Raw genomic sequence first — 25,831 nt, forward strand, 5'->3', positions numbered from 1 at the left:
TTGGTAGAATTAGTGCAGGCTATGTACAAGTATCCAATGACTAAAGCATGAACAGTGTTCGGTTTCAGGAAGGAATTCACAGTGGGACAAGGAGTGCACCAGGGTTCAGCTCTAAGCCCACTGTTGTTCAGTCTGGTAACGGACTACATTAATAAACAAGTTCTCAGTGGACTAATCAACAAAGGTACTGTAAGCAGATGATGTGGCATTACAGGCAGACTCTTAAGAACTTCAGCAAAGGATAGGGGAATGGAATGCAAAACTGAAGGCACATGGGATGACACAGGCTACAGACAAGACAGTTGTAATGGTAGCAAATGGGGGGAATTAAATGTACAGTACAGAGTCGATTATCTGAAACGTTAATTATCAGAACCAGTCTTCCAAAGTTTTCGGGTATGAAAAATCATAAAGTCTGACTATGTAAACAATATACATATTTGCTTGAGCCTGATATTTTGAGCTTGTAGCCAGCTTGTGTGTGAAAAATATTCTTAATTGTCCACTGGAATCAGTGAATGGTTGAAAAGTCTGTTCTTGTATGCAGAAAAAAACAAGATTTTAGAAGTTTTTATCCAGTTCAATTACATGTTTGATTATACGAAGAGTTTGATTATCTGAACTAACCTAGGTCCCAATTAGTTCAGATAACTGATTCTCTACTGTAGCTGAGAATTGAGATAGAAGGGAAAACAGTGGAACAGGTTAACAGCTTCAAGTATTTAGGGGGGTGGTTAAGTAGAGGGAAAGTCTAAATGAGGAGGTCAGAGCTAGAATCAGAGGGGCTGCAGACAAATGGCCCAGAGATTCATGGGTAGAATGCAATAGAAGAATGCCAAAGCTGCTGAAAAGTAAGGTGTACAAAACAATGGTGTGACCAGTACCACTGTATGGTACAGAAACCTTGGCAGTAACTGCAGAGCCATTAAGGAAGACAGAGGTGATAGAGATAAGTGCCTGAGATAGGAGGTAGGATCCACACTGTGGGACAGACAAAGAAATAAGGACATCAGAGGAGAGAAACCAAAGTAGTTCCAACTGCAGAGAAGGTGAAAGAGAACAGATTACGGTGGTTTGGGTACACATGCAGAAAAGATGACGACAAAGTGGCGATCAAGTTTTGAGACAGACACAAAGGCAAGAGGAAATGAGGATGTCCAGCAAAGAGGTTGATGGATTTTGTTGACTGAAGACCTTCAACAATAAGGTGTGACTGTAGAAGGTAGGAGATTGGCATTGAAAAATAAGACACGGTGACACCATGTAGAAAATGGAAAAAGGGGGGAGTTGATGATAATGACATGAATGAGAGAATGCATTATATAGAAAACTGCTTACCAGATTATTACGTATTTTATCTAATTTGATCCTAGTGAGTATTTTTAATAGCATACCTCGTCCCTGAAGCAAATGTCATCCCATTTACCATAAAATAAACAGGCAACCTTGAACAGTCAATTCAGAGATTTATGGTTATACTTCTCTACATATTTATCAAATGTGTAAGACTTCTTGAATCTTCCACAGAGACTAGAACAGCAAGAGGCACACATGACACAGTTATCTAGCAAAAGTGCATTACCCTTTGCACTGTTATCTCCTTTAGTAAAGAACGGTTTCATTTTTATTTATTTTTTTTAATGGATTGCTCCCACTAAGATAATAGCCCTGTTCAATACAGCTGCTCATGTGTTTAACATTTCTTCTGGACAGGGAAAAGTTGAGACTAAATGGCTGGTGGTTAAGCAGAAAAGACTTATAATAAACATATTACTTGCTTCACAAGCATACTTTACACACATCTCAGTGGAGATGCTACATTCTCTTGATGTTCAGAGCTGCAACAGAAAAAAAAATACATGTTTGTCTTTTCCTGGTTAGGGGTCGCCACAGCGGAACTCCGGTCCACTAATTATTGGCAGTCGATTTTTATGGTGCCGAGTTGCCAGCCTGACGCCCGACCTTCAGCAAAGGCACGCCCATTCACGCATGTCTTTCCCTTTAAATCTAACATTGCATAATCCCTTCTATTTGGGTCACAAAACAAGAAAAAAAAACAGCTCATAAAAATAAAATAAATAAATAAAAATAAGCTACATGTCACACCTCTAAGCAACTCAGTCAAACACTTTTTGATAAACTTGCTATTGTGCTAAAGTACACATGAAAAACAAAGTTGAAAAGAGACCAATAGCACTTGCCTTGTGTCTGTGGAATATAGGGTCCCAGTAGTTTTGATCGTTTCTTTTCATAACCCTTTTGTGTAATATCACCTGAAAAAAAGAAAAAAGAAAACTCAGTTATTACAGCTAAACATTCTACCTTTTTTCATACTCTAGTATCACAAGACCATGTCTAATCAATGACTGACCATCAAGGAAAATACACCACTCTTTTTCTCTAACTGAAATTTTACAAAGCAAGTGCAGCACTTTAACACAGGGAATCCATCCTGGAAATGGTAAAATAAAGAAGAAAATAGCTACAGGCTAGGCATAAAACACTACAGTACAGAGATGTACTTCATTTGTATTTTTACTCTCATTTAGTTATGTTCACATACCAGACTCTAGTTCAAGTTTTTAACCAGAGTGTTGTATCCTTTCACTATTACCGCAAAGGAAACTCATGTTTAGGACTGTGCTCCAGCAGGAATTTTGCAGGATTCCACAATCTGACTAATGGTAGGGAACCCAAAACACAAACAATGGCAGATGGAATTTTGCAGGATTCCACAATCTGACTAATGGTAGGGAACCCAAAACACAAATACTGGAAGATAGAACTAAAGCACAAAATCGAAGCACCTGAACAACCTAAGCTACTCATTTTCTTCATTCTTAATATCCCATGTTACACCATGTTTAATTAATATACAGCACAGCACAACACAGACATTGGCAATGGAGAGTTTGCGCTCACAAAATAGCATTCTATCATTCTATAAAGTGGAGAACCCACTGAATCAAAAGGACTAACATAAAAATGGCAACAGCTGATCCAGCTTCATACCTCTCAAAGGACTGAGAGGGGAATGGACAGAAAGGAGGACTGTGCTTAAGTTCATCTTGGCCAGCTTTGGATAACTGTTGGCAGCAGGAGGCCATCAGACTTTGGAAGGAGGGAATGTCCCTTGAGCCAGATATGTGCAGACAATAAATGGAAACAGACCCAACTGTCTAACTCATCATCATTTCCAGAGAACAAGCAGCACCAGAGGTGATTCAAGTGGCCTGGACATCTGTACCAGTACAAAAAGGCACACCTGTGATTCTAACAAATTCAGCACTTTTTACTTTAATAAATAACTGTTTAACAAAGGAAGGCTTCTCGGAAGACTGACTAGACCCAGAAGAGCAGAGCTTAAATAGAGAATAAGGATGAAATAGAGAGAAAGAAAAGGACAGAGACCCTCTCAGACTGACCAAAGTAAACACTTCCCCGATTACAGCAGCCTGACAAAATAGAGTGAAAGAAAAGGACAGAGACCCTCTCAGACTGACCAAAGTAAACACTTCCCCGATTACGGCAGCCTGACAAAATAGAGTGAAAGAAAAGGACAGAGACCCTCTCAGACTGACCAAAGTAAACACTTCCCCGATTACGGCAGCCTGACAAAATAGAGTGAAACTTTCTCTGTTTCCTCAAATTCACTTTGTTAAACTTAGCAAAAATATCACTGAACTCGGACAAATTCTGAGGATGATTTGTTTGCTGCAATCCCACTTACTGAAAGAATGAAGTGCAACAGCAAAAAAGGGGCAAAGCCCTGGAACAAAAGGAGATAAAGCCTAGCTCATAATAAGGTGAAAATACCCACTTATAGGTTAATAAGGAAACAAAACTACCAAAAATACAGTTACAGAACAGCAGAATGGTACCAAATAGAAAGGAGAATAATGCTACTAACATACACTCGTGAAACAAGACATCTGAGAAAACCTCAAAAGAAATGGCAAAGACATTTAGGGTTGAGAAAAATTTGAAAATAGAAGAGACAGGTGCAGGGCATCATAGGTAGGAAGTAGTAGTATAACAGTAACCTGAACAAATTTTATCCAATGAACGGATTTTCTGTTGACTGCCCAAGTACTAATGGTTAATGGCAAGCTCCTTAGACGTGTTCTTAAACTACTAGTTTGCTACACAGAATCATTTGATGTTAAGTTGTCAATCTCGCCTTCATTCTTGCTGGATGGGTTCGGAGCCGATCCTCGGCTCCGACTCGGCCTTATACTAAAGCTCGAGAGCTATTTACCGTCTCGAGGCCCTCCCCCTATCCCACAATGCTAGGCATCAGATACCCAGATCTCGTTTGCCGCTTCAGCTACGAGGTTGCGATTTTACCGGCTCCAGGTTATATAACTTTTTTCTACTGTTTTATTTTATATATATATATATATATATATATATATATATATAGATATATATATGAGTATAGTTTTTTCTTATGAGATTTTGTCTCTTAGTGTTTCCCTTTCTAAACCCTTGAGAAACCCCCTTTTAAAAAACTCTTTTAGTGTAGTTTTTCAGAGTTCCCCCCACCGGTTAGGGTAGCGTTGATTTTTCTTATATATAATCAGTAGTGTTTTTATTCTTATTCTACTACTTTTTTATATATTTTCTACTTTATAGTGATAGTTAGATATATTTAGTAGTATTATTTATATTACTATTATATTGTTGGTGTTGTTAGTTTTTTACTAGTGTGCGTGTGTGTGTGTGTGTGTAGTGTTTAAAGCACTAGTTACCTGTTCCCTTGGTATCCTTTTTTTTCTATTTTTCATTATGTCTAAGGATACTAAGGTCTCAGGTTTCAAGAAGTGTGACACGTGCTGTCAGAAGATGTCTCTGACAGACTGTCACACTTGTGTGTATTGTTTCGGCCCCCTACACCTACAGGACTCTTGTGTGGTCTGTCATACCTTCAGTCCGAGAGTCCTGCAGAAGCGTAGGAACAAATTTATTTTGAGGGGCTTGCTTAAGCCTGAAGGGTCCCCGACTAAGCCTTCGTTGGGTAAACCCTCCAAGCCCGCTAAGACGTTGGCTCCCTGTCCGGAGTAGTCACTGAGCGGAGCTTCTGCCTCCTCATCGGTTACGACTGGAACCAACACTTTGAGACCTCAGTCGGCTCTGGCCTTAGTATTGGAGCCTTCTGTGAGCCGAAAACGCTCTAGGTCTCCCTCTTTGGAGTCTGTTCATTCGGCTCCAAGGTCTCTGTTACTACAGTCGGAGCGGAGCCATAGGTCCCACTCCTCTCGGTCCTCCAGGCTGATAATGACCTCGAGAGGGTGGTCAGTAGGCTCTTAAAGTCGCAGGCACTGGCCCAAATGGTGACTAGCCCTTCTCAACAGACTGTGGCTATCCCTGTATCTTCATCAGTTCCTCCTCTGACTCTACTACTGTGTTTGGAGACGGAGCTCGTTGGGGCTCGAATCGGAGCGTCGGAGCCAATACCACACATTTTGGCTCCATTGTTGGCTCCGATCTCTTCATTGGTTCCATCCATGGAAGGATCCGGGCATCGAGACTCTCTCATCGGCTCCGAGGGGGCGAGTGGCATCGGACCCTTGTCCGACCCCGTTCACACTCTCGGTGCCGGAAGAGGTTCTCATCTCTTCGGAGCTGGGACCTTCCTCTCTGCCTGATAGGGGTGCCTTCGAGGTCATGAGGAGCGTACTGACTCCTGGGTCAGATCCATGATCTGCCCCTTCGGTTCCTCCCCCCATGGTGCCTGCTTCGGTCTCTGTCCACCCTCCTGACCCCAAGCGTGGAGAACAGATGCTCCAGGTCACCCCACTGGGAGTATCTTTCTCTTCCGAGGCCTCCCCCGATCATTCGGAGGAGCCACCTCGGAAGAAAACATGTAAAAGGAAACATGTTGACTCCCCCGAGTCAGTCACGTCTGACACCGACTTGGAGGATTCGGAAGGGTCCCCAAGGTCCCCCTCTGAGGATGTCTCCTTTTCAGACATCCTAGAGATCCTTAAGCAGAGGGGGAATTGGACTGCCCTTAAACCTTCCGAGGATGGATCGGTGCACCTGGACGCATTTGGTTCTCACCCTTCCACCTCCTGGGTGTCTCCGCCTTTTGACCCGCTCATGGAAGTGGTTGCTCGGAAGGCGTGGACAGTCCCGGACTTAGTGGACCCAACTCCCCGTAGGCCCGCTAAATTTATTACAGCCCCATCGGATAAACAGTTTCTAGCTAAGGGGGTCCCAGTTGATGCTATGGTGGTGGCAGCGGCCACTAAGAAGTTGTCTGACCCTTTGGTGCCTGTACATCCTCCTAAAAAGAGTCTAGGACAATGGACAGGTATGGGAAGCAGATGTTCTCTTCAGCGACCTTTGCTATGCGGTCGCTGAATTATCTGTGCCATTTCACCCGACTTCAGAGGGATCTTCTCAAAGAAATGGGTGATACCCTTCATGATCCATCGGCTGTGGGGTCTCAGGATAAGATTAACTCCCAGCTGGCGACCTTAAGTTCCATAGTAAACTCTTCCATGCAGCTCATTTCTTATGTGGCCAATGGTGCGAGTAGGGCCGCAGGTACAGGCGTGGCTTTGAGAAGACATGCCTGGATGCGGTTATGTAACTTTGCTGACCCCTTTAAGGCATCCTTCACCAATACCCCCTTCAATGGTTCAGCTTTGTTTGGACCACAGGTGAAGGATACACTTACCAGGTGTGAGCAGGAAGGCAAGACTCTCTCTGCCGTGGGAGTCCGTTTTTCTAACCCCTCCAGACCATTTCCCAAAGGTCACAAGAGTGGAAAAATGTGGTTTTGTAAACCCCAGAGAGTCGTGCCTGACACACATGGTGATTTTTCCTACAGGGGCAGAGGAGGAAACAATAATAGATGCCGCCCTAGGGGCAGAGGGGGTCCGCAAAATCAGGGTAGCAGAGAATCTTTCTCTGACAAACCCTTCCAGCACCCTTGAGGGGCTGCCCTACTGTCCACCTTCGGAGGCAGTCGGGGGAAAATTGTCACTGTACCCAGAAGCCTGGCAACTCCTCACTCAAGACCGATGGGTACAGTCTATCATATGCGAAGGTTACAAAATTCCCTTCGTCTGCACCCCTGTACAAACAAACAGATACCTTCCAGATGTCCCACCCACTCTAAGGGATCAAGCAGTTTTAGAAATTTCAAATTTCAAAACTGCTAAGAAAAAGGGCCATCCAGCCAGTCCCAGCAGACCAGCAAGGATCCGGAATTTACTCAAGGTTCTTTTTGGTACCAAAAAAGACAGGGGACTGGAGACCCATTTTGGATCTCAGCAGATTAAACAAGTCTGTTCAAAAAACGAAGTTTTGGATGGTCACGCTCCAGTCCATTCTACCCTTCTTGGGTCAGGACAATTGGATGTGCTCTACAGACCTTCAGGATGCATACTACCATATAAAAATGGACAGGCATTCCAGAAGGTTTCTCCGCTTCCAGCTGGGAGCCAGTCACCATCAATTCAGAGCCCTTCCCTTTGGTCTCACCATGGCCCCCAGGGTGTTCACCAAATGCATGGCAGTGGTTATGGCTCACCTGAGATGAAGGGGATTCCAGGTGTTTCCATATCTAGACGACTGGCTCCTTACTGCTTCCACCAGGCATCAGCTATTGCGAGCCAGGGACTACACCTTTCAGACTTGCTCCGAGCTAGGTATATCAATAAATTTCGAAAAGTCTGCATTGTCGCCTTGTCAGTCTATAACCTTTATAGGCGCAGAATTAAATACAAAAGATCTATCTGCAAAACTTCCTCCAGACAGAGTATGAGACATTTGCCGACATGTACAGATCCTACTACAGTGCAAGACGATTCAGGCCAGATTCATACTAAAGACACTGGGTCTCATGGTAACAGCGATCATTTTAGTCCCCCCTGGCTCGTTTTCACATGCGGATCCTCCAGTGGATGCTGTTTACCCAATGGTCCTTTTAACAACTTCCAATGTCCCACAGGATTATAATCACTCAAACATGCAAAGACCACATGGCTTGGCGGATGGTCTCCCCTCTAGTTCTCCAGGGCAGACCGTTTGTTCTTCCTCCTCCTGTTGCCACAGTGACCACGCATGCCTCCCTGATCGGGTGGGGGCAGGACTGTCCAGGGCTCTTGGCAACCCCTAGAATACCACCTGCACATAAATGTCTTGGAGATGAGAGCAGTACTTTTAGCGTTGCAAGCTCTTCAGGACTCTCCACCTACCGGGACTATTGCAGTTCAGATGGACAATATGTCTGTAGTGTGGTACATCAACAAGCAGGGCGGAACCAGGTCCTATCCCTTATATGTCGAGAAGCACTCAGACTCTGGCAGTGGGCGATCTCTTCCCAATTGTTTCTGATAGCAACGCACATCCCCGGGAAGGCCAACGTCATAGTAGACAGGCTAAGCAGAGCCATTCTCATGCCTCACGAGTGGTCTCTCAATCAGTTAGTAGCGGACAAGATCTTCCACAGATGGGGTCAACCTTGCTGGACCTTTTTGCAACCCCTCTCAACAGCAAGTGCGAAGACTTCTTCACTCTCTTTCCCCTCCCCGACCATTCCCCCGAGACACTCTAGTACACGATTGGCCCCGGGGTCTCCTATATGCATTTCCGCCTTTTCCCTTAATTCCCAAACTGATTCAGAAAGCGACCACTTTGGGTTCCAGGATGATCCTCATTGCTCCTTACTGGCCTCAACAAATTTGGTCCCCATTCCTGCATCGTCACCTACTGGAGCAGCCCTGGAGTCTGGACCCAGTGCCAGACCTGTTGGTCCATCAGTCGGATGGGCTGCACCAATCCCTTCAATCTCTCAACCTCACAGCTTGGTTGCTCCACTTCCAACCCTAGCCAGGCTTCCGCATATTTCTCAGCCAGTGCGTGAAATCATCCTTTCTTCACACAAATCTACTACCAGAAAAACCTATGCTAGTAAATGGAGACATTTCTCCTTCTGGGCGGAGGCCAGAAATATAGATCCTTTTACAGCCCCTGTCAACAGTGTTATGGATTTTTTGGCAGAGCTTTTTCAAGCGGGCTCCTCTTCTGCCATCGAGTCCAATTGGCTGCTATCGCTAATTTTCACGCTGGCCTGTCAGAGACCAGCATTATGTCCCATAAACTTTGTAAAGCCTTTCTTAAAGGGACTGTTTTGCTGAGGCCACCGGTTAGAGATCCCCCTGTCTCCGTGGGATTTGAATCTGATATTAACTTCACTGATTCTCCCTCCTTTTGAACCTGCGGCCACCTGTTCCTTAAAATTGCTCTCCTGGAAGACTCTCTTCTTAGTAGCTATCACCTCAGCTAGAAGAGTATCGGAACTTCAAGCCCTCTGTATTCGTCCTCCCTATCTTGTTTTTCACAAAGATAGAGTTTCACTCAGAACTAATCCCTCCTTTTTACCCAAGATTCCTTCTGAGACAAACCTGAATCAGGCCATTGATCTTCCTGTCTTTTTTCCTAACTTTTCAAACAGAGCTGAACAAAAGCTGCATTATTTGGATGTTCACAGGCAATTACGTTTCTATTTAGAGAGGACAAAATAAACTAGGAAGTCGGACCAACTCTTCCTGTCCTATGCTGAGGGCAAGCAGGGCCTGCCAGTCTCTAAAGTATCTTTATCTAGATAGTTGGCCTCTATCATTTCCTTCATTTACCAACTAAGACAAACAGCTCGCTACAAAACCAAAAGCTCATTCCACCAGAGCGTAAGCTATGTCAGTAGCTTTTCAAGCAAGACTTCCAATGGAATCTATTTGTGCTGCAGCCACATGGGCCACTCCTCATACCTTTATTTCTCATTACAAGTTGGATATGACCTCCAGGAGTCGGTCTGAGTTTGGTTCCACTGTGCTCAAGAGTCTGTTCCGATAAGCCACCCAGGGCTAAGGTGCTAGGGACGCTGTCCCATCCAGCAAGAATGAAGGCGAGATTGACAACTTAACATTAAGAAGTTATGTATCTACCATAACGTTCCATGTTAGTTGTCTTCTTCTCGCCTTCTTTCTTGCGTCCCACTCGCCATCCCCCTAGCCTGGACAGACCGAGATGAATCCTTCTAAGGCCTTATTCCTCTGCTTGACTATTTCCTAGGTTATGTCCTCCTCAGCTGTTACCACTGTAGGTAAACTTTATAGTAAGGACAGGGTGTCTCCATGGTGTTAGCTATACCAAACGAGATCTGGGTATCTGACGCCTAGCATTGTGGGATAGGGGGAGGGCCTCGAGCTGGTAAATAGCTCTCGAGCTTTAGTATAAGGCCGAGTCGGAGCCGAGGATCGGCTCCGAACCCATCCAGCAAGAAAGAAGGCAAGAAGACAACTAACATGGAACGTTATGGTAGGTACATAACTTCTTATTACTTTTTTGTAGTCTACTTTTTAGTTCTCCATTTTAATGGCTCTAGTAAGAGGGTTCTCATCAACTGCTCATCACTTATAACACACTTCCCCTTTAGAGAGGGGTAACAAACATATGGAGATCAGAAGTTCTTCACTGTGGAGTCCTGCTCATAACCACAATGCTGGTCTAAAATCTTTTATTTTTGCCCTACCCACATCCTACCTGGCCATACAGCATATAAAGGCATCAATGAGAGAAGCAAGCACTTCCCTCCATGGGCAAAATTCACCTCCCTGGCACTAATGACAATGAGCTTACTAGGCAGACCTGGCATTCACATGAGATATATCTGTATTACCAACATCAGGTTGGCTTTTCCCCCCACTCCTCTGGGTCACACAGAGGTTAACAACTGTATACATTATTCCACTTATTACTCATTTTTAAAATTCTACCTTCTAATTCTCTCACTCTCTTCAAACATAATTTTACATTTGAACAAGTTTATTTTGTAAGTGATGAAGACTCTTCTGTTTCATCCTTATTAAGAAGTGTACACATAGGTTAGTACACTGCCCTTGTGGGCCATTTTAAGCCTAGCCATTGACCCCATGGAAGAATCAAACCCAGCACCTTGTGTCTATATGGGAAATACCTTAACCATTATGCCAACCTCCCACCATATTTCATCATTCATGTTATACATATTGCAAAATGGTTAATTATTCCCAACACATATAAAACCTTCCTCTTCTGTGTGTTTAAGACACTTGCACTAAAAAGCAATAATTTAATTTACTCTTTCATTTTAATACAACTTCCTTACTTCTATTTTCCCTTTATTTTCCACATTTTTATAAAAGCCTGTCTTATTCTTTGTCTTCTTTCGCCTATTTACATTCAGTTCTGTTTGTAACACTTTAAATATCTCTCTTGGCTAAAATCTTCACACAGTCTTTCCATTATTCACATATGAATCGGTTTTCACTCCCACCTCCACTTTTGAAGCTGTTGCCATTTTATTCTCTCATTCCCTTTGTTTATTTTAACTGATAATTCTCAAGGCGTTCTAGTACACTTCTTTGTATCTCCTGTGACAAAGGGTATTTCCAGGTACTCCAGTTACCGCCCCTTCCCAGAAGCATTCTGTCTGACTGCTACACTAAATTGTATGTGTATGTATGCACATTCGTATACATACACACAGGAGTGTATTACAAAAGACTGAACATTAAAAAAGCAAACCTGAAACAGCAAACAGAAAACATTAACTACACATAAAAAAAGTCAAAATAACACTTCTATTTTGACAGGGAAGGAAAACCAATGCAGCCTCCACATCTCCTACAATTAAATATACCAGCTCCATCAACTGTGAGAAAAGAAGAAATCTACCTAAAACCAGGAATCGCTGTCAGTCCAAAATAATGTAGCAATGGGTAGTGATTCCAAAAAATGAATACCACCCCCCCCCAACAAAATAAAATAAAAACCCACACAACACCAACACTAGCCCCATAAAAAATTTCACATTTAACCAAAGATTGGAACTATAATTTATAGCAAACACCTGAATTCAGTTTGATCAGCCTTCACTCACTCATTCATTCATAAAATCAGCATACATCACACCTGTTATTTTATGCTTTTTTTTTTTTTTTTAACCTGGAGAACTTGTAAAAGTACTACTGTTATATTTTCTACTTAATGCTAAGCAATCAAGTTATACTACTGTTACCTTCTCGGTTTATTCCTAAGCAAACTACTAGCTTACTGAAGAGCCTTCATTTATTTATAATTATTTACTTATTTACACTTTGTTGACTAGGTTACTCGCATTAGGCCAATGGCCCCTTTTCAGGGTTCCTATTAAATGATCAAAGACACATTCTTTCGAATGCATCTTGATCAAACTTGAAAGCATGAAAAGGCAAAATAGTGACACAGCATATAAGCAAACTCTTTCCCTGGGAAAGAAATTGCTTTGCCGTTTTTGCGACTGCAGTACGATCTTGGACTTGGTATATTTAAGTAGGGGGTGGGGGGCATAGCCACCCACATTGGGGGTGAAGCCCCCCACGTTATGTAATGTTTTAAAAGGTTTTTTTCTTTTGTGGAACAGAAATTTTTTTCCCTTGGAAAAAAATCGAGGTTCTAAGTGTTAGAGATTGTAAAGCTTTCGCTTACATGGGTTTGATAAATCGCTTTTTTAAGCGTTCAATGATTTAACATAGACCTTCTTTTCAGGGGTAACCCAAGGTAGTAGTTATGCAGACTAGGAGAAATCTGGCCAAGGCAGAAGGGAACTTTCCCTATTCTTTTTACCAAGTGCCATGGGATCTTTTACATCCACCTGAGCTACCATCAATTCAGGCAGATGGGACCTCAGTTTAACATCTCATCAGGACAGCACTTTCAGAAGTTGAGCACTCCCTTACGCTGCACTGCGTCTGTACTGGAAAAGTCCAACTACCTAGTGAAGGAATACAAACCACAGCCTTTTGATCTTCCAGCACCACAACAAATATGCTGCCTGGTAAACTATTAATACTGTTCAAGTAATGCAATAATGGTCTCTCTCGTTGTACATGGATTATATCTTCTAGAATTTTTTTTTAATCTTTCAGTCATGTACAATTGTATCTTACTTGTGAAGAAGCTGTTCTCCCCAGGCCTCCATTAAAAATGGGCACATCAGTTAGTTGGACTTTTCCCTTAAAAAAAAAAAAAAAAAAAAAAAAAATTAACACAAACGTTCACTCATTAGATTATTCGACGAAACACACTACACCCACACATAGACATATAACCTTGTACATGCAATAGTTGTGACACAGTGAAAATGTTTAATAGATTAGACCATGCACCTGGTCATCACATGATAAAACAAACATACCTTTTAGGGATCTTTGACAATTAAGGCCCCCTGGAGTAAAGCTGGGGATAACCAACAATCATCTGCTTGGAATTAATTCTATCATACTCTAGTCTCCACCCTTGAGGAGTTCACTTGAAGGAATTTACAAAGCAGGAAGAAACCCAAAAGGAGAGAGAGTACTGAGACCAGTTATAATACTGTGACATTCTTGCCAAACTAAAATGAGCAGGGAATGGGAGTAGGAAGGAAAAATGTTAACAATCAAACTGATGACTTCCATAAAGAAGCAATTCAGGCAAGATAGCAATTTTATCCACACTACATTAAATTATATAAACCAGGAATATTAACCTCATCTGTATATCCTACTGTTTCATCTGTTATTTGGATTGGTTAACAGCTTTTCTTCAAAGACAGTCAAACATGTTAAAGGCTTTTTAAGAAAAAAATGGTCCCCATGTTTCGAGTCTGACACTATTTCAACAAAAGAAAAAAAATGACAGCTAAAAGAACAGAAAAAAATGTAGGGTCCATAAGGCTTTCACAATGAAGTCTATAAAGGGGAGGCCAGTAACTATGTGATTTATAAGCTAAACTGTTGAATATAATTACAGAAAAAAAAATCTGTTAAACATTTAATGAAAATACTAGAACACTTCTTACAAAGGGTAAGAACAAAATAGAAGATCCACAAACAGGAGGCAGATTTCATTAAATGTACATTATCAAAATTCGGTACTTAAGTATTATCACAACCAGATTTGTAACGTGTCATAAATCATTATGTTATCGCGGAACAACTTTATCTGTTCTGCCATACTGACTGCAATCCTCGGTGATTTATGGAAAATACATTTTATGTACTTTTGGCCTCTTCATTGTCTTAACATCGGAATGGAGGCCTGCAACGCTCAACAAATGTCAGATCATTGTATAGCATGGGGAATTTCCCTTTTCAATGACAGTACTTTGACAGGGATGCAAACAAGGCACGGCAGATGAATAACTGCCTAAACACACCATCACTCCTTTGGCAAGTTTATGAAAAGTGTGTAAGCTTATGAGAATATAGGGTGTACTGAAACAAGATGCCAGTAAAAAGTGAAAAAAGCAGTTTCCTTGGCCACAATAACATGTTTCAACTACATAATAATGGCTGTAAATGTACACGGCATAAATAAGAAAGTACAGTTTTGTACCTACCATAAGTGTAGATGTCCGATAAGTATGCATCTGCAGTCATAACATATGGGTTGTCCTGCCTCAGGCAGCCCTTCGGTCGGCCGGATTCCAAAGTCTGGGTCTGGCCTCGGCTGATGTCGCACTTTCCCTGACGTCAGAGCTTCTGGGGTATAAAGGCATCAGCCGACGCCATTTTCCTCAGTGTTTCTTGCCCCAGATGCCAGGTGCCCTCTAGGAAGGCTAAATTTGGATAAATGTTGAAAATTCCAAACAGTAGCAAACAATATATACAGATATACATACAAACAAATACACCATAACAGATTCCCCCAGCTAGCTGAAAGAGGGGTAAGCACCCTAGGAATACCACAGAGAGGAAGGAGGGTGGGTAATCCTGACTGCAGATGCATACTTATCGGACATCTACATTTATGGTAGGTACAAAACTGTACTATGTCCTTCAAGGATGCATCTGCAGTCATAACATATGGGTAGAATACCATAGCCAAACTGGGGGAGGAGGTACTAAGATAAGGATGGTGTAGTTAAGATCCCCTGTAGAACTGCAGTTGCAAAACCTGCTCGGGATCTGGAGTATAAAGGTAGATTGTAATGCTTGGCAAATGTATGCACGGAGCTCCAAGTAGCAGCTTCTAAAATGTCCTTGGTAGCCACCCCTCGTAGGAAAGCTGTAGTGGTGGCTGTGGCTCTTGTGGAGTGAGGCCTGATATTTTCAGGAGTTGTCTTGCCATGAAAGGAGTAGCAGAAACAAATGCAATTTCCTATCCATTTTGAAATTGTCTGTTTGGAAATTGCTTTTCCTTGCACTGCAGTTGCATATGCTACAAAAAGTTGGTCAGTTTTTCTGTTGGTTTTAGTTCTGTCCAGATAGTAGCGTAGTTGTCTGTGTACATCCAAGGTGTGCAATAGTTTTTCCCCCCTGTTCTGAGGGTTAGGGAAGAACGTAGGCAAATGAATAGCTTGGTTCAAAGATACCCTGGATACCACCTTTGGCATGAAAGTAGGATTGGTTCTCAGAGACACTCTATCCTGGTGAAAAATCAGGAAAGGCTGCACTGCCATTAGTGCCTGTAACTCGGATACTCTTCTTGCTGAAGTAATTGCTAGAAGGAAAGCTGTTTTCCAAGATAAGAACTGTAAGTCTGCTGTTGCTGCTGGTTCAAAAAGTACAGTTTTGTACCTACCATAAATGTAGATGTTCGAGGATTCCCTTGCTGCAGTCCTGACAATTGGGTATAGTCCGCGTCCCAGTCGGCCCGAATACCAGAGTATAAGGCTGACGTCGGTCATGGCGCCTTAGACTGACGTCAGTACGTCAGGGTACTAATGCGCATGACCGACGTCATTTCCTCAGTCTTTTCTTGCCCCAGATGTCAGAAGACCCAAAAAGACAAGTCCCAAAAACAACCTGCACCAAAAAACATGTACAATATATATACAGTAAAATATACACAAAATATAAGCATGTAAACTCACCTACACAACCACCCTGAAACACAGAGGGGAAGGAGGGAGGGTGACTGCAGCAAGGGAATCCTAACATCTACATTTATGGTAGGTACAAAACTGTACTATGTTCTTCGCCTTCCTTGCTGCAGTCCTGACAATTGGGTAGAATCCCAAAGCAGAGGTAAGGGAGGCTGGCAAATTATAAAGTAGCAGGAGCTGACAACATGCCTTGTAAAACAGCTGTGGCAAAACCAGCTCTAGTCTTAGAGTATATAGGCAGGTGATAATGCCTCGAGAAAGTATGCACTGAACTCCAAGTAGCTGCCTCCAGAATATCCTTAGTTGCCACCCCTTAGAAATGCTGTTGAAGTGGCAGTAGCCCTAGTGGAATGAGGCCTAATCCCAGCTGGAACCTCTTTGCCATGATGGGAATAACAAAATGCAATGCAAAAGCCAATCCACCTAGAAATAGTTTGTTTTGACACAGGCTTGCCCTGTGAACTTAAAGCAAAAGAAACAAGTAACTGCTGAGACTGCCTAAAATCTTTAGTCCTGCTCAAATAATAACGCAATTGCCTGTGTACATCTAAAGTGTGCAAAATCTTTTCCCCTTTATTTTGAGGATCTGCAAAAACGTAGGCAAATGAATAGTTTGGTTTAAAGCCACACTAGAAACCACCTTAGGCATAAAGGAAGGATTAGTGCGTAATGATACCCTGTCCTTATGGAAAATCAAAAGGGCTCTACTGCCATAAGGGCCTGCAACTCAGACACCCTTCTTGCAGAAGTAATAGCCAACAGAAAAGCAGTCTTCCATGACAAATATTTCAATTCAGCAGTAGCTGCAGGCTCAAAAGGTTGTAGAGTAAGTTTTTCCAACACAAAATTGAGATCCCAAGCAGGAGTAGGAGCTCTACGTGGGGTCTTATATTCTTTGCCCCTCTAAGAAACTGCTTGAACAAAGGATGCGAAAACAAAGGTGGGTCACAATCATAGTGAGCTGAAATTGCTGCAGCATGAATCTTTATGGAAGAGAAAGACAAACCTTTGTCCAATAATTCAGTAAGATATTGAAGAGCCACACTCAAATTAGGCTCTGAAATCTCCAAATTCTTTGCTGTACTCCAAAACAAAAATCTCTTCCATTTTTCATGTACACTCTCCTAGTACTAGGCCTTCTAGCTTCCATAATCACATTTAAAACTTGTTGAGGAAGCTGAGACCTACCATGCTTCAACACAGAATATGCCAAGCTGTGAGATGAAGAGATGGAAGCTTGACATTGAGCAGATGACCGTCCTTCTGAGATAACAGATGAGGAATCAGAGGTAAAGGCCATGGAGGCTTCTTTACAAGACTCCTTAGAAGTGGGTACCAATGTTGCCGAGGCCAATCTGGAGCTATCAAAATCATCCTTGGCCTGTCCTGTCTGACCTTTAGTAATACCTTTGGAAGAAGAGGTAGAGGTGGAAAGGCATAGACATGAAGGTTTTTCCAACTGAAAGACAGAGCATCCACTTTCCAAGCTGTGTGATGAAACCCCTTTGTGCAATACTTTGGCAGCTGGTGGTTTAGTGGAGAAGCGAACAGATCTATGTCTGGAGTTCCCCATGACACTGTCAATTTTGAAATACATGAAGATCCAGTTTCCACCGTGGGGATCCATGATTTGTCTGCTTAATACATCTGCTAGGGAGTTCTGTGCTCCTGGCAGAAACCTTGCCTGAAGAGTCAGTTGCAGGCTTAACGCAGTCTCCCATAGAATCATTGCTTGCCTGCATAGAGGATAAGAATGTGTTCCCCCTTGCTTGTTGATGTACCACATGACAGTTGTGTTGTCTGTCAGAATCAACACCTGCCCTGGAAGAAGTAACTCCTTGAACGCCATCAATGCAAACTGGACTGCTAACATCTCCTTCATGTTGATATGTAGATGCTGTAGTCTGGCAGGCCACTTGTCTTGTATCCACTTTCCATTTAGATGAGCTCCCAAGCAGTGTCCGAGGCATCTGTCGTTAAAATCTGACTCGCCTCTGGCCGGGTCACAGAGAGTCCCTTGTTTAGGTGACATTCCTGAGCCCACCACAAGAATTCCTTTTGAAGGCAAGGTATTATTTGAATGACAGTGTCCAAATCTTGGCAGTGCTGTGTCCATACATTTTGAGATACCATTGCAGCTTCCTCATATGCAGTTTGGCATTGGGAAGCACCAGAATACAAGATGCCATGAACCCTAATGCTTGAAGGACTGTCCTTGCAGTCAGCACGGACTGATGAGATAGTTGATGGAAGTAAAGTGACAGATTCTTTTGTTTGTCCGGGGTTAAAAAGGCCATCTGGGCTGCTGTATTCAGTCTCACACCCAGAAAGCACATGTCTTGAGAGGGTACTAGACTGGACTTTATTTCGTTCACAGAATACCCTAGGCATCTTAGCACTGCTATGACATAGTCCAGATGCTGTAGAAGGTGTTCCTTTTCTTGAGCCAGAATCAGGCAGTCGTCCAAGTAAGGATAAATTTGAATGCCTTGAAGCCTGAAGTAAGCTATCACTGGAGCCAGAACCTTTGTGAATACTCTGGGCAGTAGATAAGCCAAAGGGCAATGCAGAGAACTGATAATGAAAATCTCCAGTTCGAAACCGCAGATACTTTCTGCAACTTAGCCTTATGGGCACATGAAGGTAAGCTTCCTTGAGATCCAAAGTTACCATCCAGTGATCCTTGCCCAGCAGAGGTAGCAGTTGCTGTAACGTCAACATCTTGAACTTGGGAATGTCCAGATAAGTGTTGAGGATAGATAAATCCAAAATTGGTCTCCACGTGTTCCCCTTCTTTGGTACTAGGAACAGGCGAGAATAAAATCCAAGCCCCTTTCTGACACAGGGACTGGCTGAATAGCCCCTATCTGGAGTAACTGAGAAACTTGCTTGTGAGCCTCTTTTCTTTGTGGAGGAGGAACATCGGGCATGCCTTTGAAAGGGGCATTGTGTGGAAATAAAATCTGTACCGTGATGAATGATATCCAGCACCCATCTGTCTTGAGTGATTAAATCCCAATTTTCTTTGAAAAGAGACAATCTTCCTCCCAAAGGAGCTGCCAGACGAGAGTCCACTGGCAGCTGAAAAGGCAGGTCATTGGTTCTGCTTACGAAGGACTGACCCCTGCCCTCACCAGAAGTCTGAGCAGGTGAACTGTCTGATCTAGGCCTAAAGAACCTTGAGCCCTGCCCCTACCACGCCTAGACCTACCCCTAGACTGGGAACCATAAGCAGGATATGTCCACCCCTTAGCAGGCCAATTTCTACTAAACTTGGAGGCTGCACCTGCAAAAATCTTTAACAGTCTGCATAGACTTAGCTTTGTCCTCCATTTTCTTTAAAACTGCTTCCACAGGCGGTCCAAACAACACATCAGACTGTAAAGGAGCATCCAAAATCCTGGTCTTAACATGCTCAGCTAAATTCTGATCCTTCAACCATGCATGTCTGCGAAGAACAGAACTAGTAGCAGCCACCCTCGAGGAGGCCTGAACAGCATCAAAACCACACTGCAAAGAATGCTTACCCACTTGTTCAGACACATGAACCAAATCCAGCAATTCTTTACACTCAATACCTTCCGCCAAAGCATCCACCTTAGATTTCAATTGTGAAAGGAGATAATTCTGATATTTCAGCATATGAAATTGACAATTCAACGCCTCATGGCTAGAGTGGAAGAAGTATATACTTTCTTACCCCACCTATCCAAAGCCCTTGCCTCTTTATCAGAGGGTACAGGATTTTTAACCACAGAAGCTTTAACACCTTTAGGCCCCTGAGAAACAGTTTCTGGGTCCGCCCTGGGACTCTTAAACAAATACTTATGAGCTTGGGCACCCTATAATACCTATCAGGCTTAACAGGAGCAGGAGGCAAGGAATCAGGGTTCAGAGAAGCCTCTGCAAAACATCCTCCACCACATTCAACACAGGAGGAATAGCTAAGGGCCTATGCTGGGGCAAAACAAGAATTCCCTAAGCCTTTTCTGGAGTCAGAGTAATCTTGGCCTTCCCATTTAAAGTGCTCCCTCATGGAGTGAAGAGTCTCTGAAAATGAAAAATCCTCAGGAGGAGAAGCTGAAGGAGTGGAATCATCCACATCAGAATCAGAATAAGCAGGAAACTCTTGCAAGTCTTCCACAGAAGACTCTGAAGCCTGTGAACACTGTTCAAAACTATCAAACTCCTGTTCCACCCTAGGCCTCTTATCAGGTGGGGCATAGAACCTCTAATCAGAGTAATCAAATCTTCTGCCATTTTAAGCATATGTTTCTTAGGCACAGAGCCCGAAATGCTAGGAGAAGCCCCACAGAAGCTGAACTTGGCCGTCCTCTAAAAGAAGCTTTGGCAACAGAAGGAGAGGCCCTAACTACCTTGGGAAGAGAGGGAAGAACAGTTACCTGAGAAGCCCCTCAGCCTGGCCTACCTCCTGAAAGGGCACATCCTGTAACAGTAAAGTATCTGCCTGAGACTCCATAGAGACACCTGGCAAAACCTCTGGCTCCTGAGCCTTCTAAAGGACCGACGTCCGGGACTGCCGGTTCCTCACCCTAGACTTCACCGTTTTGTCCTTGCGCTTCTTAGATGAAGCAGGCGCCGGAGCATCCGACGGCATAGTGTAATTGCAACGCTTCCCAAACACTAACCTAGCACAATCAAGCCTCCTCTTAATAGTGCGCTTGTTAAATCTAGCACAAGAGCGGCAACCAACAACGTCGTGCTCAGGCCCTAAACAAGGTATACACAATGTATGATAATCCCTATGCGGTATCTGCTTCCCACAAGAAATACAGTTATTCACTTTTTCTGACATCCGGTTAAATACTGAGGCAAGAAAAACCAAAATGTTCAACGGGGTTACTTAGCCAACTCTGTATTCAGTCTGAAACTCCGGTTTCGGAAAATCTCAGAACGCCAACCTGCACTCGCAAAATTGCTTCTGCATCGGACCATGCGGCAAAAAAGACTGAGGAAATGACGTCGGTCATGCGCATTAGTACCCTGACGTACTGACGTCAGTCTAAGGCGCCATGACCGACGTCAGCCTTATACTCTGGTATTCGGGCCGACTGGGACGCGGACTATACCCAATTGTCAGGACTGCAGCAAGGGAAGACGAAGAACATGGGGGTAGTGTTAATTTTTCCAGCACAAAATTGAGATCCCATGCAGGTAGAGGGGGTTTCCTTGGAGGTTTTACATTTTTGATCCCTCTTAAAAATTGTCTGAGGAGAGTGTGATTGAAGATAGGAGGATCCATGTTGTACTCTGCTGAAATTGCTGAAGCATGAATCTTAATGGAAGAATAGGACAGGCCATTGTGGAATAGTTCTGCTAAGTATTCTAGGATGTGTGCTAGGTTTGCCAGTGTGACATTTGTACCCTTTGATGCGCTCCAAATGAGGAATCTCTTCCATTTAGCTGAGTATGTCTTCCTTGTGGAGGGTCTGCGAGGCTCCAGGATAATGTCCTTGACCCTCTGAGATAAGACAGTTTGGTTTTGTTTTAAGCAATTTTCCAGGCAGTCAGCTGCAGTGTTTTCAAGCTTGGATGCAGGGTTTTGAAGTTGTTCTGCGTTAGAAGTAGAGGCCATACGGGTAGAGGCCATGAGTTCGTCCGAGACATGCTTCTCAGTAGTGGATACCAATGCTGCCTTGGCCAGTCTGGAGCGATTAGTATCACCTTTGGCTGTTCCTCCCTGATCTTCAGTAGAACTTTGTACATCAATGGGAGAGGTGGAAAAGCATACACTGTTAGGGCATTCCAGCTGAAAGAGAGGGAGTCCACCCTCCAGGCTTGTGGGTGGTATACTCTTGAGCAGAATTTCTTCAGTTGGTGGTTGAGTGGGGAGGCGAACAGGTCTATCTCTGGCATTTCCCATTTGTTTGTTATGATTTTGAAGATGTCTGGATGCAGCATCCATTCGTGAGCATCCATGGTAGTTCTGCTTAAGCTGTCTGCTAGTGAATTCTCTTTTCCTGGTACGAATATGGCCTGCAGTTGGATGTTGAGATTCAGGCTTAGGTTCCACAGATCCATTGCCATCTGGCATAGAGGGTAGGAATGCGTGCCTCCCTGTTTGTTTATGTACCACATGACTGTGGTATTGTCTGTCCTTATCAGCAGATGTCCTTGCTGGAGGAATGATTTGAATGCCTCGATTGCATGCTTGACTGCCAGCATCTCCTTTAGGTTTATGTGCAAATTCAGCTGGTCTTGAGACCATAGGCCTTGGATACACTTGTCTTCCATGTGTGCTCCTCATCCTAGGTCTGAGGCGTCCGTGGTGATGGTCTGCCTTGGTTGTGGTTTGTTGAAAGGCAACCCTCTGTTGGACTGGCAGGCTTGAGCCCACCACAGGAATTCCTTTTTCAGGCATGGAATGATTGGAATCATGGTTTCTAGACTGTGTCTGTGTTGAGACCATACATTCCTTAGGTACCATTGTAATTTCCTCATATGCAGCCTGGCATGTGGGATCAAGATTATGCAGGATGCCATGTAACCCAGGGCCTGCAGGACTTTCCTTGCAGTAAGCTGAGTTTGTCTTGTCAAAGCCATGAAGTAGACTGGGAGTTGCTTTTGTTTTTCTTCTGTGAGAAAAGCCATCTGAGTTGTTGTGTCCAGATCCGCACCCAAAAATGTTATCCTTTGGGATGGCACTAGTCTTGACTTCTGGATGTTGACTGTGTATCCCAAGGCCTGTAACAGGTGTATGACATAGGCCAAATCCTTTATTATTTTTGTCCTGTTGTCCGCTTGTATTAGGCAGTCGTCCAGGTATGGGTAGATTTGAATTCCCTGAAGCCTGCAATGTGCAATTACTGATGCCAGGCATTTCGTGAATACTCTGGGCGCAGTAGATAAGCCAAAGGGCAATGCTGAGAATTGATAATGCTCTGATCCTGCAAGAAATCTGAGGTGTCTTCTGCAATCTGGTCGTATAGGGACGTGCAGGTATGCCTCCTTGAGATCTAGAGTCACCAGCCAAGACTCCTTGCCCAACATGGGAAGAAGTTGCTGTAGGGTCAGCATCTTGAATTTTGACACAATGAGATATGTGTTTAGTGCGGACAAGTCGAGAATAGGCCTCCATTGGGTTTCTTTTCTTGGTACAAGGAATAGTCTGGAGTAAAATCCTTGGCCTTGTTCCATAGATGGTACCCTTTCTATTGCTTTCATCTGAAGTAAATTGTTGATTTGTCTTAAAGCCTCTGGCTTCTGGTTTGGTGGAAGGTTTGGCATTCTGTTCCTTCTTGGTAAAGTGTGGAAGTGAAACCTGTATCCTTTGTCTATTGTTTCCAATGTCCATTTGTCTTTTGTAATGCAATGCCAGTTTTTCGAGAATAAAGCCAACTTTCCACCCAAGGGTGCTTCCAGTTGTTCCCTAGTAGGCGGAATCAGAGTCAAGTCATTGTGTCTGTCCTGTGGAAGTGGTTGTAGTCGCAGTTGTGGCAGTACTCCTCTGGTTGGCAGGTTGCCACTGATGACCCCTGTAGGCACCCTTTGATTGACCTCTGCCTCTTGGGCGTCTATTCCTGCCCCTCTGTGCTCTGGAGGTGTCTGGAAAGGACCAATTCTTTGAAGGCCAGTTTCTGCTGAACCTCGGAGGTTGGACCTGCAGAAAATCCTTTACTGTTTGCACAGATTTTGCTTTTTCTTCCACTTTCTTTAGAATCTCCTGTCCAGGGGAGCCAAATAAACTTTGTTTTTCCATTGGAGCATCTAGGAGTTTAGCCTTGACATGGTCTGGTAAGGAATGCTCTTTTAGCCAGGCATGCCTTCGAATTACTGCCCCAGTCATAGCTGATCTAAATGAAGCCTCCAGTGCATCATAGCCACATTTTAAGAAATGATTGCTGACCTGCTGAGAGTTGTGTATCAACTCCTGAAGGGACTTACGGTCTAAAGGTTCAGGTGAAGAAAGCTTTTTATTCAGCTGATCTAACAAATATTCCTGGTACTGTATCATATGGAATTGACAGTTTAATGCCCTGGCAGAAAGAGTAGCAGATGTATAAACCTTTTTTCCCCATCTCTCTAATGCTCTTGACTCTCTTTCAGAGGGTAGGGGTTTTTTGGCAGTGGCAGCTGCAACACCTTTTGGGCCCTGAGAAATAGTTTCTGGGTCTGCAGCATGGGCTTTATACAAGTGGAAGTGAGAATCCGGGACCCTGTAATATCTGTCAGGTTTGGCAGGGGCCGGGGGAAGAGAATCAGGGGCAGAACTGACATCATTATATGCATCATCAACTACAGTTAGCACAGGTGGTATGGCTAAAGGCCTATGCTGTGGCAAGTGTAAAAAGGTCCTTAGTCTTTTTCTAGAATCAGAGAAATCCTGACCCTGCCATTGAAGGTGTTCCCTCATTGAGTGCAAAGTCTCCCCAAAGGAAAATTCTTCTGGAGGGGAGGCAGAAGGAATAGAGTCTTCTGCATCTGAATCCTCATAAGGTGAGTATGGCCCTTCCTGATGGTCTGATAAATCAGATCCATCAGAGGAGAGAGGTTCAGGGGGTTCAGTCCTAGGCCTTTTGTCAGGAGGAGGTTGGGAGGCCCTGTCTGGGTGAGGTTGGGAACCCCTAATCAGAGATATAGGGTCCTCAGCAAGGCTGAGAATCTGAGAACTTGAGGAAGGTCTCTGAAAAGTAGATTTTGCAGGTAAAGCTTTTGAAATTTTAGCTGCTTTAGCCCTGGAGAAAGCCTTAATAGACATAGAAGCAGGGGGCCTAGCTGCCCCACATGCAGGAGTAGAAATGTCCAATGGAATGGTGTCGGACAAATCTTGTGCGCTTGCTTCTTCGGTAGGGATTTCTGTAGCCGACTCAGCCGGGGCCTCTCTGGCCTCGGTTGTCGGAGGTATGATTTCGGTAGAAGTAAGAACCAAGGACTCGGTTTCGGCCGAAACCAAGACAGTCGCGGCAGGCCTAACCGTGGTTTCAGCCGAAACTGCGGGCCGCGAGTGTCAGTCCTTTTCCTTGCGTTTTTTGGCTAAATATGTAGTCGGAGTCTCCGAAGGCATTTTATATGCAAATGCGGGTCCAAAAAACTCTTCTGCAAACTCCGACCAACGTCTAAGAGTCCGTCGGTTGAAGGAGGCACAGGCTAAACAAGCTGATACGTTGTGGTCTGGGCTTAAGCAAGGAAGGCAGTAAGAATGGAAATCCTTATGAGGTATTTGTTTCCCACAAGCTAAACAATTATTTACTTTGTCTGACATCGGCTGAGGCAAGAAAGAGTCCCCAACGGGGTACTTAGCTTTTTTAGAAGTCTTTGGTAGCTGAAATCTCTGGATCTGACCGACCGGCACTTGCGAACAGCTTCTGCTTCGGGCACCGCGCGGCAAGAAAGACTGGGGAAAATGGCGTTGGCTAATGCCTTTATACCCCAGAAGCTCTGACGTCGGGGAAAGTGCGACATCAGCCGAGGCCAGACCCAGACTTTGGAATCCGGCCGACCGAAGGGCTGCCTGAGGCAGGACAACCCATATGTTATGACTGCAGATGCATCCTTGAAGAACATCCACAGATGCAGCACTCTGTTTACTTCAAAGAATGTGATGTAATTCACCATTTTCACAGCAACAGAAAGAGAGATTAATGTAAGTATTGGGCAAATGACACACAAGCATCTTCACATGACAATTTTACAATGTTAGTAACCTACAAGGAAAAGCACCACACACTTCAGTGAAACACACACACACACACACACACACACACACACACACTTTTGCTAAGGCACTCTGACAATATTTTTCAGCAGCAGAAATTATCGTAAACCAGCCGCCCTTGCTCTTACAAATCTGGCTGAGTTAATACGCAAGTACCCAAAATTCTTAAAATATACTGGCTAATAAACTAGACACAAACTTATCTTAACCAATTTTAAAAAGACAAACTAGATTTAGATGTAACAAAGTGT

General features: G+C 43.7%; 1 protein-coding gene across 3 annotated transcripts in view; it reads right to left on the minus strand.

Moving 5' to 3' along the window:
* Positions 1–25,831, minus strand: part of DIP2B (disco interacting protein 2 homolog B) — a 2,678,679-nt gene that overhangs the window by 1,768,559 nt on the left and 884,289 nt on the right. For all 3 annotated transcript variants that reach the window (XM_044083475.1, XM_044083472.1, XM_044083474.1), the window contains exon 2: positions 2,202–2,273. In XM_044083475.1, the coding sequence (XP_043939410.1) occupies positions 2,202–2,273 (72 nt within the window). The remainder of the gene's footprint in view (positions 1–2,201; positions 2,274–25,831) is intronic.

This window comes from Protopterus annectens, chromosome 9.part0, assembly GCF_019279795.1.
Source record: "Protopterus annectens isolate FY-2018-M chromosome 9.part0, PAN1.0, whole genome shotgun sequence".
Classification (NCBI taxonomy): Eukaryota; Metazoa; Chordata; order Ceratodontiformes; family Protopteridae; genus Protopterus; species Protopterus annectens.